The 18,925-nt window shown below is 42.8% G+C and overlaps 1 protein-coding gene across 1 annotated transcript in view; it reads right to left on the reverse strand.

Moving 5' to 3' along the window:
- Positions 1-2,571: 2,571 nt before the first annotated feature.
- The window catches only part of ppm1h (protein phosphatase, Mg2+/Mn2+ dependent, 1H), a 33,776-nt gene continuing 17,422 nt past the window's right edge, over positions 2,572-18,925 (reverse strand). The window contains exons 4-10 of the mRNA XM_030054371.1: positions 15,985-16,097; positions 15,139-15,223; positions 14,794-14,912; positions 10,087-10,150; positions 7,022-7,129; positions 4,333-4,484; positions 2,572-3,953 (exon numbers count right to left, since the gene is read on the reverse strand). Coding sequence (XP_029910231.1) covers positions 3,806-3,953; positions 4,333-4,484; positions 7,022-7,129; positions 10,087-10,150; positions 14,794-14,912; positions 15,139-15,223; positions 15,985-16,097 — 789 coding nt within the window. The 3' untranslated portion in view covers positions 2,572-3,805. The remainder of the gene's footprint in view (positions 3,954-4,332; positions 4,485-7,021; positions 7,130-10,086; positions 10,151-14,793; positions 14,913-15,138; positions 15,224-15,984; positions 16,098-18,925) is intronic.

The following is an 18,925-nucleotide window of genomic DNA, read 5'->3' on the forward strand; positions in this document are numbered from 1 at the left end:
TCCAAATGAAATCACGATGCCAGGGTCATCCGTTTGCAGACATTTTGGGCCGATAAATAGCAAATGTCAGTCGATGTCAGAACAGTGAGCGCCAACATGGAGGTCTACCCAACAAGCTTCAGCAGCAATAATCTGTAAAACCTGAAATGAAATTTACCTCAAGGTGCCTGAAAGGACCGTACTAGTGATTTTTCATGTTTAGTCTAATATCTACAAAATGCATATACAGCACTTCAAGTTTCTGCTCATTTTATCCCAAAGCAAGCAGCTATATTTAAGAACTCCGAAATGATTTTTCTTACTTTTAATCCAGCCATTGGCTTCCATTCCTTGCACTACAATATGAAAATGAACTATCAAAGTCCTCAAACTCTCTTCACACCAGTATTCCATCACCGTATTTCATCATCCCAGCACTGTCGTGTTTTGATGACTTTAAATTGTGTGAAACGGTCTCTTTGCTGGAAAATAGTTGACTTTGTTAGCGACTGAAGCAGAACATTGAAAGGTGGGTGTTTGAACTAAAAATTCAAATTTGGAAATTGAGGAATTTTGATTATATGTTGTAAAATCTCAAATGTTCCTGCATGAATTACAAAACAGTTTGTTGCTATATAAAATTGTAGTAAATGGGCCAAACATTTAAAATCATTGGTATGGGCCTTTAAGAAGCTACTAACAAACCCTAAAAGGATTTCATTGGCATTTGTTTCAGTGGAGAGTTGTTAGTGTCCCACGGTGGTCTATGTTGTCTAGAAGTTTCTTCACCCTGCCAAGAAAAACATTCTGGGGGACATGCAAAATTATTGGAATTTTTGGCATGAAAATGGTCAAAGCTGCATAGAGAAAATATCGGCTTTCAAAAAGTCCTATCTGTCGAATGCTGCGGGATACCACAACAAAGATGGCTGCAAAAGACTTGCCGATTAACATTCAGAGTTTTGCCTTTAAACCTGCTGGTTTGTGGTATTGAAGTTTTGTGCTTTTATCATCCACAAAAGTTTGGACTACGTAATGCTTTTTTCCCCTCCATATAACATGACCTACAGAAGCCTCTGTCATGTATGAACCATGAAATTTTAATCCTTGTGATTTGATCCTTTGGGTATTTTCAAAATCTTTGATCTCACAGATATTATAAGGTGTTCTGGTATTGCAATATTTCGGTAGTGGGGGCATACAGTGAAACCCTGCCAGACCATATTACTGTTCCACACCCTTACTTTAAAAGCAAAGTGAGCCATTCACGTGAAAGACCAGTTGAAATGGGGACGCACAACATGTACGCACATTTTTACCAAACTGTCTTTCATCACTTGAGGGTGTGTGTGTGTGTGTGTGTGTGTGTGTGTGTGTGTGTGTGTGTGTGTGTGTGTGTGTGTGTGTGTGTATGTGTGCGCGCTTCGGTGTTAAATTACACCCCTCAAAGCAGCCTGCACCATGAAATCTCCTGTCTGGCTATTCTGTGAACTGATACCCTTCATCCCTGTATTGCTTTGGGACTCACTTGACACAGTTAGTGGGATTGGGGATGGTATTATTCCATACAGTTGCTTGAGTATAACAGAGAGCTTGGAGATTGTCCCCACTAAGCCCAGTGTTCCTATACAGCCTCCATTTCAGAATTCCACGCCTTTTCTTGATGATAATTTTTTGACTGGAGTTCAGAGTTGTTGTTTTTTTTTTTTTTTCTCCAACATGACGTACACTGGTTTAGGCTGAGGAATATGAGGAACTCGGCTTTATCACTACGCTGTCCTATAAAGTCATGATATGTTGTCAATGTCAAAGGTCATGACTAGGGTATAGATTTATGATCAACAAATTATTGCCACAAGTTGTATGAAATAATACAGTCGGCTTGTGTAATAATACTCTTGGCCGAGGTGTAAAAATCTGAAGTCATTTTCCTGCTTACTTCCCCCATTTGTCTGTTTACTTCCCAAGACTCTTCTCTGTTGGCATGAAATCAACCACCACTTCATCTGCTGCTTTTCTTTCTACTACACAGACCAGTTATCAGGGACACAATGCTATCAAGTCAATTCCAGAGAAAGAAGAAATTGTCAGGAATGTTTTAATAAAATTGAAAACTGAGACTAAAATCTTTTTTTGTTGTTTGTTTTTACATTGAGCATTGTTTTTCAAAACAGTACAAATGGTGTCTTTTTGTCTTTTTGTATCATTAAAATGTACAACACTTACAACATAAAGGAGACAGTTGTCCACTGAAATGTATTTACAGATTTTTTTTTTTTTCCACATTTAAATTAAATACATGTGTTCCATTTCACTTTTCGACAGCTTCATCTTAAGCAAGCCACATCTGGATGTAATGCAGTTGAGATACAGTATTTGTGTACAATTAATAGAAACTGAAACCACAGATAAACAAAATGAAAAGTGGAATGTGGAAAAAGACTGCATCTGGGAAAGTGTCGACTGCAGAGACACGCAAGTTCAGAGTTATTTACTATAATTGTCTCTTTGCAGTCATGTTCTCATTGGTGATGTTATTAAAAATCCTTTGGGGAAAAAATGAAACAGAAGTAGAGGTTCCTTGAGTGCAGGTCAACGTCTTGTTAGATGTTATATTCATGCTGTACTTTTTTCTTTTTTTTTTTTCTTCTTTTGTTCTGTGTGTCTTATAAAGAATAGATGCCTTAGTTACATGAACAACAGATGACAATTAAACTCAACTGCTGACCAAAGTAATGGCACAGATATCTGTTGATGCATCAAATGTAGTGTGTGATCAGCCACCCAGAGGACAGTGACATCACTACTTAAATAGAATAAACAGATAAAAAGAAGAGGAGAAAAGGAAGGCAGATGGCTGGGAGTGACTGAGTAGAGAGAATGTGAATGTCTTCTTTTTTTTTTCTTTCTCTTAAATCAGAATGAATTACAATTGTACAAACTGAGCTAGCTTTCATAATAAGGGATTTTCTGAGCCACAGACCAGAAACTATATGATGATTGCACCTTCATAGACATATATGTTTCTTCATATTCGAGGAAAGCAATTAACTAGAATGGTTAGTGTGCAGTAGTAAAAGGGGAGCCATGTTCTGAGGGCTTAAAGCTATATGACACACTGCTCTGTCTAGAGAGACGTGCTTTTTTCTCCTTCTTTTTTTTTTTTGACAAGTGACTAATAGATGAGGATGGTTGATACTGGCCAGATGGGAAACTAAAAACCTACATGGAACAGAGGAGGTATGATTCATATATACATCTCCCTCTGCGGGCTGGTCTATACACTGTACAGGTGCTTGGCAAACATTTATCAAATGTCTTATGTCTCAGAGTATTTACATTTTCACATTTATAAATATTGTACATTAACATAAGTTAGTAACAGCGATCCTGAGATGCGTGTCAACATCTCATCAATGTGAGCTCGTTCTCTCTCCCCTAATTAGGCACGGCACCGTGACAAAGTTCAGGACGGATTCTCCAGTGAAATACAGACTTAAGAGGTTTACAGAGAAATGACTCACTAACAATGAACCAACTCAGCTCTATTGTGTTCACAATCTAGGTTTGCCACTGGTTTCGGTAAAAAGCACTACACAAAAGGAGGGAATATTGATCATCCTGAGATAATCCTGCAAAGAAAATGGGACAGAAATCCCAACATGACCACAAATGTTTTGGATCCCTCACCACGGGAGGGATTCCAAACTGAAGCACTTTTAAGAGCATAAGGGATCGGGGTAACTGCAGAGGGGAAGTCGGGTGGTCAAGGCAGGGTAGACTGTTGCTCTTATGGCCTAAGGTTTCGTGGTGGTCTATAGCTTGGCTAGGTCTGCTTGTTGCCGTACATTAGTGGAATGATGTAGACAGAAATGTCATCTCCAGAGCCTAATCTCTCATTGGATATCCTCCAGCCTCGATCCTTCAACACTCCTCGGGCTCTCATCACGAGGTCTTGAGCTGCCATTGTGTACCTGAGGTTAACAAAAGTAATACATGGTAAGGCCAGCATCAAAACAGAATGACATACACGGAGCAGGGCTGTAAAATAGGATTACAGTCATGTATAGTTGTTCCATAATCTGCATCTGCCTACAGCCCAGTGAATTGATGAGCCAAGGTTTACACCCATGTGATGAAAGTTACAGATAAGCTCACATAAAAAAAGCGCCAGAGCTCCCATTACCACTTTCACAAGCTTTTCCTCGATATCAGACAATGACTTATCCAAATGTTTGGAAAATTAGCATAATTATGATGAGATAACGACGCTCATCCTATCTAAATAAGATTCGGGGTGAGAGGAAGTTCACCGCTGTCTGGTGACTGCAGCTGTGCTATGAGTGAACGTGCCTGTGCTGGTCATCGGGGTCACAGTTGGCCAGGAAAGAGGTGACCGCCTCGGCTACTTCCTGATTGGAGAGGACATCCCAGAGACCGTCAGTTCCCAGCACGAGGACGTCATCGGCGCCATGCTCGTACTGCGAGAGCGGGTAAACTTTAACCTGCAGGTGAAGGGGATGACGACAGAAAAGTCTGAGTTGAGATGCATGGAACCCACTTGAACGTTACCTACTGGCATTTTCAAGAGTGAGACAGATGTCTGGCCTTGCGGAACAGGCTTTTCTCCTCATGAGTTTATCTCATCCCTAATTCCCGTCTTTTTTTTGAGTATATATGATACCTCTATATTTTTCTGAAAGCCTTCACAGTGATCCTCAAGCAAAAAGATCCTCAGATGGCATGTCACCGTAGCAACTCCTGTGAGCACCCTCTCTGCATCAAATGAGTGAGAGAAAGGAAAAAAAAACAAAAAACGTGGAGTATGGTGCTTTCTTGCCTCTCCACAGGAGATATGCCACCTCACCAAGACTGTAAGGGCTACTGCTAAAACAAAGCAGCGTGACCACTGTGCTCGCAAAAGTGGTTGTATAGGAATCAAAATGACTTCCGGGTGGATCATGAGCTTGCGTGATGCGGGGAAGCTGCTGATTAACTCCACTCGGCAAGGCAGAAAAAGCAGAGGAGCTATCATCCCATGTAAGACCACACCAAAAGAGACACAATTCAAACAATCCATTTGAAAATGCATAGCCGAGATCTCATGGGAGCATATTTATGTTCTCAGAACCCCATGTTCCTTCAATATAATCTTTTACTCCACACTTATACACATTTTCTCCATCTTTGTGTACTACCCACTGCACTGTTCATCGATTTGTACTGATTAACAGTTACAGTAAAAACCCACAACACAGCCAAACTCTGTACTCAACTGTCTAATGCATGTGAGCGTTTTGTAGTGCAATGCATGCGAGGACACCTTGTGATGCGAGCTATTATTTTTAAGAAACCTATTTTTTGTCATTTCTGCTTTATTTTATAGACACAGTAGAGAGACAGGAAAGGCAGGCGGGCCACCAAAGCACGCCCCAAAAGTTGGAAAATTTTTAACTCTGCAAATGAATACAGTACTTGCATGGCAGGAGCACGTGTATAATTTCTTTTCTGTTTTCTCTGGTAAAGATTGGAGTGGATCAATGTTGTTGCTATGGGGCGGATTAGTACAAGTGAAGTAGATAAAAATGGCTATTTAATGTGTGTCATAATTCTACAGTACAATGTAAATTAACTGTGCAACTTTATCTATAGTAAACACAAAATTAATAACTCCACTGGACAAGCCCACAGGCGAGCTATTCGGAGTGAAGTGCTGCAGACTTCCATTCCATCTTTTTTCCATGTTTTCATCACCACTTCTCAATAAAGAAGTCTGTATGTTCTCCAACTAAACTTAAGTCATCACCTCCACACTATTGTTTCTTCAAATCAGATTATCCAAAAAGGTATGGATTTTACTTTATCTATTATATTTTCAGTTTGAAAAAACAAACAAAAAAAATAAGGGAAACATTTTTTGGTTAAAAAAAAAAAACAACAACAACAACAAATTGCAGGAGGGTTAGAACCCTTCAACAATAGTGTTTCTGGACTCATAACCACAGCTTTTTGGACCCAAAATCTATATTTGAACCAACCAAAAAACATATCATATACTAAATGCTCATCTGAATGATATAAGAATGCTGTCACTGTAACCCTAACCCTAAACCGTAACACTTCATATTAAGATTAATGTCATTTTTCTCGTCACCTTTTCATTTATAAGATGAATTTAACTGAGCGAATAATGTCTTTACACATACACGTTTTGTTCGCATAATTTCCCATTTTGTCAGGCTAACTACATAATCCAGTGAGACCTCTAATGCTCAGTTTCTGACACATCTTCCACATGCTGACACTCTTTTTACCCTCTATATGAAACAATAGTGCGTGCAAGCATCTCAAAGGAAAAATATATATATTGGGGAAAAAAAAAAAAAAAAAACTACATCAAAAACTCCTGTAAGAACCAAAAGCTGAACTGTGACTGAACTCAGAGGGCAATGAATTAAAGATCAAGAGAATGCATGGGCTTCGTGACGGCTGGAATCGTGGGGTTTGTGTGCAGCAGACACGAGGAAGGAAAGGACTCATTTGAGAGCGACGGCTGGTGTGGAATGTTAATGTCCAGGTTAACTGTGGAGTCCGCAGTGTGGACTATTAATGGCCAGGGGCATTTTAGCCCGTTCCCAGTGGGCTCATGACATTTTACCATGAAGTTGAGGTTATGAGGTCGAATGCAAGGAAAAATACACCCAGAACACTCTATACTGTTAAATAAAACTGTAATGTAGATGTAAATGTAGATGGCTAGCGAGCTATAGTTTTATTCCCATGTAGCAATCTTAAATTGAAAGCACCTTCTCTGAGGACGGTTGAAAGTCATTCAGGAAAACAGAAAATCACTAACTGAAGTAGAAGTACAAAAGATGAGGCAAGTTGAGGAGAAGCAGGAAACACCAAACAAGTAACTTTCAACACTTAATCACAATATAACTCGGGGAATACATCATAATTCGTCTGGTAGATTTTTCCTTTCACTACACAGAAATACAATGACTCCAGATATTTACTGTATCTCTGCAGTGTTGCTTACCTCTGGGCAACAGGAGAGGAAGGGCTTGATGTATATATTGGAGTCGTGCACTTTGAGATCGTGGTCCCCAAGACCTCTGGTGACTCCGATAGTAGCCAAGACACGAGCCTGCGAAGGAGCAACCATCAAAAAAACTGCATCTGAAGCAGGGCCAGCATTTGACCCTGATCACTTTGCAAGACAGACATCTCTAAGAGTTTTCATTTCTATAAACCAAGTTTTTTATTTTTTTTTCTAGATAAAGTCAATCAAAAAAATCATACTAGTAGGAGGCATGCATAGGCGATACTGGCCTCTGTGACAACATTTTGGATTCAGAAAGTACAGTATGCACTAAAAATGAATACAACAGTCAGTTAAATAAAGAGGCATTTCTCTGTTTTTTGCAAGTGAACTCTTAATTTGGAGTCACTCGTTTTGAAAATGCCTTGTTTTGTAAAAATCTAAATTAATCTTCCTTTACTTAGGTCACTGTCAAACGGAGGCAGTGGTGGTAGTCCACAGCTGGAATGTGTGGAGATGCGCGTGCACGGCCCACCTGGAAAAATCTGGGTGAGGGAAGTGGATGAGTAATGCTCTTGAGCAAGGCATCTAACTGCCAGTCACACCCATGGAACTAATCTATCACCAATTGTAGATAACCGTGGCGGACTGAATGTGTGTGACTATATGAATAACAAGCCAGGTGCTTGTCGATTATACGGTCCAACTGAGTCAGTCTGTGAAAATAAATTAATAGAATCGATTGTTCTGACTTCGGCCCAAATCAGTATGAAACTTTGAACTGATTCAATTCCGATTCTAAAAAAGACATAATGTTGTGGAAATTAAACAGAATGCTTTAAATCACTCACTTTTGCCACTATTTATAGAGTAAGTAATGCACAATTAATTCTTGATTTTGCCACATATCAGTAGAAAATGGATAGCCTTACTTTACTGCACATTACTTAAAGGTAAAATGAGTTGGATTTTCCTTAATAAAACAACGTGTAGACTCATACAAAAATAATTCCTCTCAATCATCACTTTTGACACTAGAAGTGTGTGGCAGTTTTGCCGAGGTCAGGACTCTTCTAGGCATCGGCATTTGGGCAGTGGGTGTGTAGCTCCCAGCCAATCATGGCGCACAGTGCCGGATCAATAGCACGACATCCAGTAGGAAGCTACGAAAATTGCAGACCACAGAAAAAAGGAAATACAGCGAGGCAAAACACCAGCTTGTTCCACAACAACAGTGAATCTGGGAGGATAAGGATGAAGAGCGACACGCTGTTGGTCTGTTTTCTGTTGGACAACAAATCCTAATCATTCTGCCTTTGATGGATATAAAATTTTGGCTAAAAGTACTACTCGGTTACTTGAATTGTGGTGTACAAACTTGGGCTGCATTGAATCGTTCCAAAAAACAAAATTACTTTCTTACACTGAATTGTCAACTAATGAATCAAACTGAAATGATGTTAAGCCAAAGATTCACACCCCTAAAAATGACTATACCCTTAGATTCATTATTAATATACAGTATTCATTCATGTGTTCATTCCTTGATAGAAAATACGCCTGTCCTGTATCTGTGAATCTGCTGAGCAACAGTACCATGCCTGTTAATTACAAAGAACAACCTGCATGAGATCTCCCATGCAACATTTCACAGAAACATACAAGCTATAGCCCAGCGGGAATCTTTATCTGGATGGATGAGCAGCATTTAGACAAATAAACACAAGCTCATGGGTCTATGCAGTATCTAATGTAATAGAAGAGATTGCTCATGACACCATGAACCATCGATACATCTCGGCATCCCCCACTTTTCTGAGCCCTTAACGATCTCTCCCGCAAGCCCCAGACACCGTCTATCTCATTTGTATGCTGTATGAAATTCCTTTTGATTCCTATGTCTGCACAAATCGCCACCGCTGCCTCTAAAAATGGCTGCTGGCACAGGGCTGGGGAACTGGGCTAATTGAATCTACTGTACAGTGTATGAAATAGGCGGCACATACGGATGGGGAGAGGAGTCTGAGGGTGAGTGAGCAATGGAGATGGCCTGGTAGGAATGAGTCTGGATCAGAATGTAGTGCAGATGCCAGAGAAAGAGAGAGAAAGAAAGAGAGAGACAGAGAGAGAGAATGGGAGGGAGGGTGTTTCAAAGTGGCGGCGAAGCTCCTCCGGCAGAGAAGGGGAAACATCCTGGGATTAATTGTTGAGCGTTGGGGCCCAGCAGGCTGTGCGCCGGGCTTTGAAGTGCTCTGGCGTTCCTTTCCAGCACAAAGCCCCCTCACTCTATCTAGCCATCCATCTCCCCGCCTCACTTCAAAGGGAGAGGTCTCATCGTGGGCACAGCCAACTGTGCAGGGGTAAGCCCGAATGTGGTTGCAAGCAGACAGCACTTTAGGGTGACATCTGCCCCAGTCATCAGTCAAACCCAAATCTACTTGCCTGTGTGTATTAAATAGGAAACTGGAGAAGGCCAGAGTGGGAATTTATTCTGATCTATTATGTTTCCTCTCTGACCTTTTCGGTACCACAGGGACAAGATGCTGCGCACTACATGTATCATTGAAGCAAGGGAAAATGTCACGAAAAGTATGCTGAACTGTCTTGAGCTCTTGACCTTTTCTTTTGTGTTTGGAGCCAAAACGCCCACTGGATCCTCCTGGAAGTCAGTGTTTTAACCATATTATATTCCAATTAATATGCCAGTTGCTGGACACTTTAATCAAAAGTGCCTCACAATTGAGCGAGTGCATATATTTTAAACAGGCAGCTCTGATGGGAACCTAAACCTTGACCCTGCCCGTGTTACTGCCTCGCTTTACCTGCCGACTTACACAGCACCACTGAGACAGTTACAGCGGGGAGATTTTTTATGCCATAGGATGGTAGCGGATGTGAACATTTGTGGAAATGCTTTCTGCAGGCAGGAGCTGCATTCCTCGCTCCTCCACGCAGTGACAGGGGGGCTGACTAATGGTGCCCTGGTGAGCTTTGATTACATGCGAGGAGCACAAGGCCATGGGAGTAACTCTGTCAGCGAGCGGCCATGAAGCACTTCTTACCTTCTTCCCTTCGCCGTAGATCAGAGGAAACTTTAGGTCATCGTCTTCGATGGTTTTATATGCCCTGTGCAGAGGAGAGAGGACACTTTAATGGGTTTTTGGTTTATGGCGGGCTGCACACACGTGCCCTAGAGATACATCGCCTGCACGCCACCCAGCAGGGCCTGCTGCCGAGGAGACTGGCAGAGAGAGAGTATGCCAGAAAAAAAAAAAAAAATGAGAGAGAGTTAAAAAAAAAAAAACACCCAGACAACGACAGAGTGTTAGCATATTTCACTCCTTTTTTTCCTTCTAACTGATCTTCTGAACATCTCCCTAGCGACAGTGAATTTAATGCCAACGAATGTATGAGACACTCCAGGTTGATTGTCTACTGTGTCTGTGTGTATGTATGTGTGTGTGTGTGTGTGTGTCTGTCTGTCTGTCTGTCTGTCTCAAGGTTTGGAATAGCTGACTGATGCAAGGGTATGCAGGTTCTCATTCCCCTGCTCTCACACCAGTGTTCAAACTACCCCAACTAATGAATAATTTACTGGCTTCAGACTGGGACTAAACAGGGATGTAGTACAAGGAAAAAAACAACAACTGTATAATACTGTATATATTCAAGCCACGGAACAGTCTTGAGATACCCCTTTTCTGCATTTCAGCTTCAAAACTCACAGTTAAGAACTCATCGGTCATAACAATTGTGCACTCATGCACATACTGCCTATTATATTGCTTTTCAATCATGAACAGCTCCACTTCAGAGGAGCAGCAGTGTCACAATAACCACAAAACATAACCACCAATTGGAGCCAGTTTACAGAGAAGCTGCCAGGACCAAGTTTTCCACTCACAACTCATACTAGGCACTGTGAAAAGAAAAAGAAATTAGGCTTGGTATGATGGCGGCCTACATTAACCTGAGTCCAATGATGTTTAGACATTCATTTTTTGGTTTGTTTTAGTCGCCAAGAGGTGGAGGAAACAGAAGAAAAAGAATTGTCATAAGGATGCATGCTTTTCTGTGAGGGATACATTTGCATGACAGTACCTGAATTATTGTGATAGGGGAAGCAACATTCACTAAAAGCACTAAAAGCTGGTTAAAACAAACCCAAACCATTATTTGCAAAACAATATTGCAACAAATGTATGGCCCGCACCTTTGTCCCATGTATTTCAGCTGCTATGAAGTGGATTAGCAGGGACCGGGATGGTTTTTACATTACTGCTGGTTCCACTCGGAGAGACCATATGTTTCCACCTTAGGCGAGCACTATACTGCCGCACTCAGCACTTTTTAACAGCGTGCAGAGCGAGGACGATCACTGTGAACGCAGCCCACGAACACAGCGATACAGTCTGCAGCCTGAAACTCTTCTGAGCTGAGCGCAGCAGCACACAATAACACTCCTCAGAAATGTTTCTTCGTGGCACGGGAAAACCTCTAAAACAGCATTGTGCCTATGTTGAAATCAAACCCACCATTGAAACAGATACTAGTGAGACTGTTTTAGGCAATAGGCAGGGCTCACCCTCACTATTCCAAGGCAAAAAATAGCCAGGGAAACACTACCTCTTAGACATATCCCTCCAAAACTTCTTTCATGTGATTGTTTCACCTTCAAGAAGTGCTATTCTACAACAACAACAAAAAAAAAAAACACAACACAACATTGCACACACATACACACACTTTCTGCCATTATTTCAAAGATGTCTCGGATGAAATCCCCAGAGCTTGCCTTCGGGGACAGTCTCCCTCTCGAGACGTGTGTTTACAGTGAATCCAGCCTGTCAGGCTTGAGATAACGACTGTGTGACAGCATGAGAAAGATGCACATTAATCCTGTTATGATACCTGCTCCCCACTCTGGGAAACTGCGACCAAAACAGCGGGGGAGCCTTGTTGATTGGGCTGCGCCGTTTGACCACAGCACTGGGAGCTTTCGCATTCAAGGTCTATCCTGTCTGCCGATAACATTGCGGTATGTGACTGGAGAAGGTGTGTGTGTGGGGGGGTGGTGGCTGGTGGATCGGGGGGTGTTGGGCGTAGCTCCTGGTCTGTATCATCCTCTCTGCAGGTGACGAGAGACGGGGCGGGAGAGGAGAGGAGTGATCTCATCTCTGGAGCGGCGGGCAGGGTGGGCGGATACACAGTGCAAAGAGGGGTGACAGAGAAACATTAGCTCTGTGTGCTCAGCATCCTGATATGCCCTCAACACTCGTGTGTGTGCCTGGATGCACGCACACACACACAAACAAACTCACACCCATGATACGGTGGCGGGCCTGTATGTGTCAGCATCGGATAAGTCAGACAAATCGGCAAAGTAGACAGTTCAGATGATTGTCACAACCCGCTTGACGGGCTTTTTCATACACGGAGCTGTGCACTGAGAAACAACGCGAGGCCCGAGTTAATAGCAGTGACCCGGCTTTCCAAATATAAACGTCATTCATGCCAGTCCAGTACAAAGGCATAATGGAAGAAGAAAGGAGCAGGAGGAAGAGGAGGAGAGGGAGAGGCAGAGCAGAGGGAGTGAACATGTTTGACAGTGATGAAGGTGTGTGTTATTCTCCCAGCTCTCTCCCTCATTGTCTATAGGATTGGGGGGAGGACAGATGCCCCAGTGGGCGTGGGCACTAAAGAGAGACAGCTTGAGCGCCGTTCATTGTCATTTATCATTGCCCTCCTACATGGCCTACACACACACACACACACACACACACGCACGCACGTGCAGCCAAGCCTCCATAATCATGCCTCCATTTCGCTGTCTCTCTTTCTGCATCTTTCCCTCTTTCTCCTCCCCTTCTCTTCCTGTCTTTCCAGCTCTTCTCGACTTCTCTACTCCATTACTCTTTTTGCATGTCTCCCTTTCCTTCTCATCTGCACTCTCTCTATCCCACCTCTGCCCCACCTCTCTCTCCCTCTTTCCCCTCCACCCGCTTCCCCCATTCCTGGCTGCGCTGCCGGGGCATTTTGGATCATGTAGAACATGGCCGACTGCTCAGCATCCATCACTCCAGGATGTCTCTAAAACAAAACCGCCTGCCATCCCCGACTAACCCCCCTCCCCTCAGCCGTGCGCGATGCCAAAGCCGGCTCACACTCCTAACTGTGCGATACGGGGAAGGGGGGGAGGTAAAGAAAGTGACGGAGGGAAAGATGGAGGAAGACAGAGCGAGGTGGGCTTGCAGGCCTGTATTCCTTCATTAGAGCACGGCCTTGATCATAGATGCCTTTGAGGGAACTGGATGCTGGTGCACACCCACACACACATGCAGCATGTGGGCATACAGGCTGCACGTACAGACAAGAGACCCTATATATATGCAGAGCAGAGACATTAAAACCCCACTCTATATCCAGTCTATACTGTGCCTATAAAGGATGACACAGTTAAGTCACACAGAAACTCGGCGGCGCCCACGCACATCAGAGCAATCAGCCACACTGGCTGACAGAGTACTAATTTAAGACCCAGACTTAGTCCGGGTGAAGTGAGCAGAACTGGGTTATGGTAGAACCTGATTAAAAATACATCACAGGCCGTCTGCGCTGCCGAGACAGTAAGCAGGCAGACAGGCTGAGAGTTCTGGGCCCAATAAGGAACAGAGCCACTGACTGACCTACATCTGTTCAACTGAGCAGCGCCGCAAAACACAACCACACGGACGTGGTGTCAGAAAACATATTTCCCTCCTCAATCACCTGTTTTGTCCTCAGTCACCTTTCTCGTTCTTTTTCTTCTGCCTCTCTCTCTCTCTCTCTCACTTTAACTCAAGAAGCTACAGTTTCATAATCACTGCATTTTTTACATTAGTGCTGCTTATGTGCATATGCATAGCACATTACCGATATCTCTCCATGCAAACTCTGGTCTCTAAAATGTTAATGTAATCTCTGCTCGCCCGCTCTCCAACAAACTCTCGTCCCCTGCTTTCTCGTTCTCCCCCGCTGTCTTTTTCTCTCGCTTTGACATTTATGTTTCTCAGTCCTTCTCTCGTCCATTTCTTTCTCGCTCTCTCCGTCCTCCTTCTCACACATCTCTCTCTCTCTCTCTCTCACTCCATATCTCAATCTCTCTCCCTGACCTTCTCCATACCATTCTCTTTCTCAAATATGATAAAGAGCCAGATCCTTGCTGTGCCCACAGATTTCTCCTCGCCTTTCCCCTCGCACACAGGAGCTAAAATGTCAAGGCCGCTTCCTGGCTATGGATGGCGGAGCTCTGAATGGCTTTTATACACTGCTGCACTCTGAATGGGAGGGTTAGCAGGAGACAGAGACTGTTAATAAAGAACAATCTCTGCACATTATGAAAATAGCCAATAGGAAATCACTCAAACGTAGTTAATGCCAGTAACACAATGTTTCAGTGAGGCATAATTCCAAAAATGATATAATTTGGCGAGGCAAGGTAGCAGAAATTATTTCATCATATTACTCTCTGAGTGCTCACAAATGGATGTGGCCAGGTACACAGGGAGTTACAAGACATTAGAAACTACTTATTTTTGACAAAGCTGTATCATGTTTAATATGTGCATTGAGAGTGTCAGTATTTTTATTGTCTGCCTGCCTACCAAATTATTTAAGAAGCACTATGGGGGAAAAAAACAGGCATGCCACTCTTTTTGTCAGTTACCATGCTGTTGCATGTGCATTGCATTTTAAATTAAGAAAAGGAAATCAATCAAAGGACTACTCACCACCCCGACATTGTGAAGTCGCGGTACAGCATCCTCTTCCCCACCTCCTTCCGCTGCACTCTCCTTGGGAACTCCAGATGGGTAAACTCGTTCCCTAATAAATGGGGCTGCATGTAGGCCTTCGATATGGGAAAAAAAGGAAAGAAGAGAAGAAGATTGACATGCCCAGGGGATAGGAAAAACAATTCCATAGTCTATTAAGCTGGCGAAGAGAGCAGGCAGCGTAAGAAAGACAGAGCTAAGCATAGCCAATGTCTCAACGGGAGGGGAGGTCGGCTCTGGTAATATCTGACAGCTGTGCTCGCTAGAAGGGAGTTGGGAACGGTTCTGTGTTTTCTTTCTTACCAGGAACTGCAGTCGCTGTCTCTCTGACTCTGGCGTGAACTCTGTTGACACGGGGATGACTTCCCCTGCCCGGATAATGATAGCTCTGAGGGAACACGGGGCAGACAAAACAAGGCCTGTTTATTTGGGCTGCATGGGACACTGTTGCTGCTGGCTTCAGGGCATGAGAAGGTGAGTGACACGCAGGACACACAAGAGGTGGAACAGTTACCGGTCTATTGCAAACCGTGATAAAATATACAATGGTTGGCTACAGGATTTTAATAAATGCTTAATTAGAACCAGCTTATATGGCACATATTTAAAAAGTCAGGATTTTTAAGGTCGCCTAATATCGTTTCAACCAAAGGATACACACTTCCTCATGTGTTCTTAATGCCATGTTCAGCTCATGCAGGAAGAAAGGTAGCAGGATGGCCCATTCATGTGGTGTCAGGCTTATCCTATATACGTTTCCCAGCAGGAAGTGTATAACAGCATATCAAGTTGGACAATCAAGTCGGATAAATTGGGATTCTAGCTGTCGGATTGGCCCGGCTGTGATGTTTCAACATGGCTGCAGCATCGTGCCTTTAATGGTTGAGGTGTGAGTATTTCTAGATCCTTCTGTGTTACTCAGTCAGATAAAGTCAAAACAGAAAAAAAAATATTTAATTAGGTGTTAACCACACACCCATTGCACATGACTACATTTTAACACTACCTCGATAATAAAGACACACATGATCATTTTCATCACAAAAACCATGATTTCGAATTTTCAAATCATCCCGGTAATCATCGTGTTATGTGTGTGTCCTTGTGTATGTGTATGTGTGTGTGTGTGTGTGTGTGTGTGTGCATCACCTGCTGTCCCCGGCATTCCCCACGTAGAGATTCCCAAGTAAATAGACAACCACCAGAGCTGTGCAGCCCCCTGAGATGTTGTAGACTGCCTTCTCCTTTTCTATCTGGATGTCCTGAACACACACACACACACACACACACACACACAGAAATTAATCCTCAAATGAGAGCACATAATCCAAGCCCATCCTCTGCACATAATCACACTTCTAATCATCAGAGGCTTCAAAAACTTTTTTTTCCTATCAAGCAGCAGCGCATACCTTTTAAGCGAAAACCTGATATGGAGTAAAATATTGACCTGATACTTAAAATCTGGCATGATGCTATTATTAATTATAGCATCATAATGAATTCATTAATCAAGAGTGCCATAAGTCAAAGAGCAATAAAACGGAATGGAAACCAAAGAGATGAGCAAATGTTTGGAGGGACCACTGGTTATTACACCAGTTAATTAGCCCAGATTAATTTGGTGCTAATTAAACCAAAAAATGATTTGAAAAAAAAAATCCATGCTATCAGCTCATTAATTAGATGAATAATTAAACTGTCACTGAATTAATCAAAATGCTAACATAAATTTGAACCAAGCTGCTCGCACTTCATTTAACCCTTTTATACTGGCCCGGGCTATTGTTGGTCTGCTGTTAATGCGTCCTGAGGGGGCTTTAATCGCAAAGAAAACTAGGAAGTTATTCAAGGGAAATGGAGGGGCCCCCGGGAGCCACCGCAGCTTCTCTATCAGCAGAATGAGTGAGATGAAAAATATTGGCTAATACATTTACAGCAAGTCCATCCTTAACATGTTTTCCCCTTAGGGATGTTCACCCCATCTAAAGCATATCGCCTTCTGCCGCGCTGCTGACTACCACCATCTGATTGCAACTGCTTTGTGTGTGTGTGTGTGTGTGTGTGTGTGTACAGCAGCATATTTCTGTGTCAGGATTCAGGAATCAGTGTGTGTGTGTAGGTGGGTGATGTCTGCAATATAATACTTTGACATTGATGGCATTAGTGTGACAGTGTTATTAGAAAATGTAAGTAAGATATAGTTTAGGAATGCAGAAAGAAACACACACACACACACACACACACACACATTATTTCTCTCCCTTTTTTCCCCCTGTAGATTTCCAAAAAAAAACAAAAAAACAATTTGATGTCTGTAATAAACACATACAACACATATCACACCTGCTCGCATGCGCACACACACACACACACACACACACACACACACACACACACACACACACACACGTACACACACAGATCCAACTCTAATCCATGCATAAGTACACTCTTACACACATATAATGTATATCAGATACACACACATGGACACGTGCACTCTCATCCAGTGTGTGCAGAAATAAACATATTATACTCACATATGCACATGCAGTGGTTGTCATCCCCCCCCCCCCCCCCCCCCCCCCACCCCCCCCCCCCCACCCCCACCCCACCACCCCACCACCACACACACACACACACATACACACACATACATGAACATACCCATATATATACCCAACCGACTGCTGTCTGCCTGAGGGGAAGCAACACTTTTCTCAGGAGGGAGGGGGCAAGGAGTGAGGGGGGGAGGTTTGGGAGGGTCGAGAACAAATGTGTCCTTCACCCGGGATGAATTATGAATCTATAGCAAGCCATACATATTTATCCTGGCTGTATCCAATGCCTCTTGCTGCGGGCAAAGTCTTTAATAATGAAAATGTCTGCATAAACATCTACACCTTTCTCCTCTCCACTTCCGCTAAGAGGAACAACACGCAGGCAGACCCGCCACTAGATCATGACACACACACACACACACACACACACACAGAGAGAAAGAGAGAGAGAGAGAGAGAGAGAGAGAGAGAGAGAGAGAGAGAGAGAGAGAGAGAGAGAGAGACAGACTTCTACAAGTTATATAGTCTCATACTCAGTCTTACAATCTTGTTTTTCCTCATACAAGTGAAAAAAAATCGGCCACTGGTATGAGGTAATTCCACTTTCATATGCAGTTTCTCTTGTTACAGAATTTTTTAGTATAAATACGCTGAAACAAGGCAGTGTAAGGCAGATCAGCCCACTAGTATCCAGAAACAGACACTTGAATCAAAAAACTTTGAAAACAAGTGGGATTTTCTTGCCCCACTGGCAGATTTTTTTCCCAATTATTTTAAGAAAAACAAGATTTTAAGACTGAAGATGAGATGAAATGACTTCAACTTAACTCCCATCTTAACACGGTGAAGTTTTATTCATCTTTCAGATATTTCTTCACATAGGGCATGGACAACACACACTGAGACTCACTGTGGTGACTAAATCATTCTTTCAACACTCCTTACCACACCATATACAGGACACAAAACCACACACACACCTACACATAGTACCTCCTACAGGACTACAGATAAATGTCGTAGGCCAAGAAGGAGCAGACGGGGCCAGAGATCTCATCCCCTCTTATTCCTGTCCTGGGCCAACCCACAACTCCGCTGATAAGCCTCTGTCTCTAAGCCACGCTTTCTTTTTGATGTGTACACGTCGCTGTGTGTTTATCGGACTCTGGCAGCTTCTCTGCAAACAGGCTGCCTCCATAGGAATGCGGTGATTCGTGTCAGAGGCGAATTAAAGGTGGATCCCTCTGATAAGCTGCAGAGGCTTGGTAGTGAACTCTGAGACAGAGATTTAAAGAGATACCAAAGCTCCCCATATTCTCTTGACACTTTCCAATTTCTTAAAGAATGAGCTTCATCAAAAAAGAAAAAAAAAGGGGGGGAAAATAATCCACCACAACTGACTTTGGGGCGGCTGCTCTGCAAAACTAGATGTTTGAACAAGCTTACAACTAATTTTAAATCATGATAACCAAAATTATAATAAATTAAAGAACATATTGGAGACAAGTAGATAACTGACTGGATGT

This window comes from Myripristis murdjan, chromosome 6, assembly GCF_902150065.1.
Source record: "Myripristis murdjan chromosome 6, fMyrMur1.1, whole genome shotgun sequence".
NCBI lineage: Eukaryota > Metazoa > Chordata > Actinopteri > Holocentriformes > Holocentridae > Myripristis > Myripristis murdjan.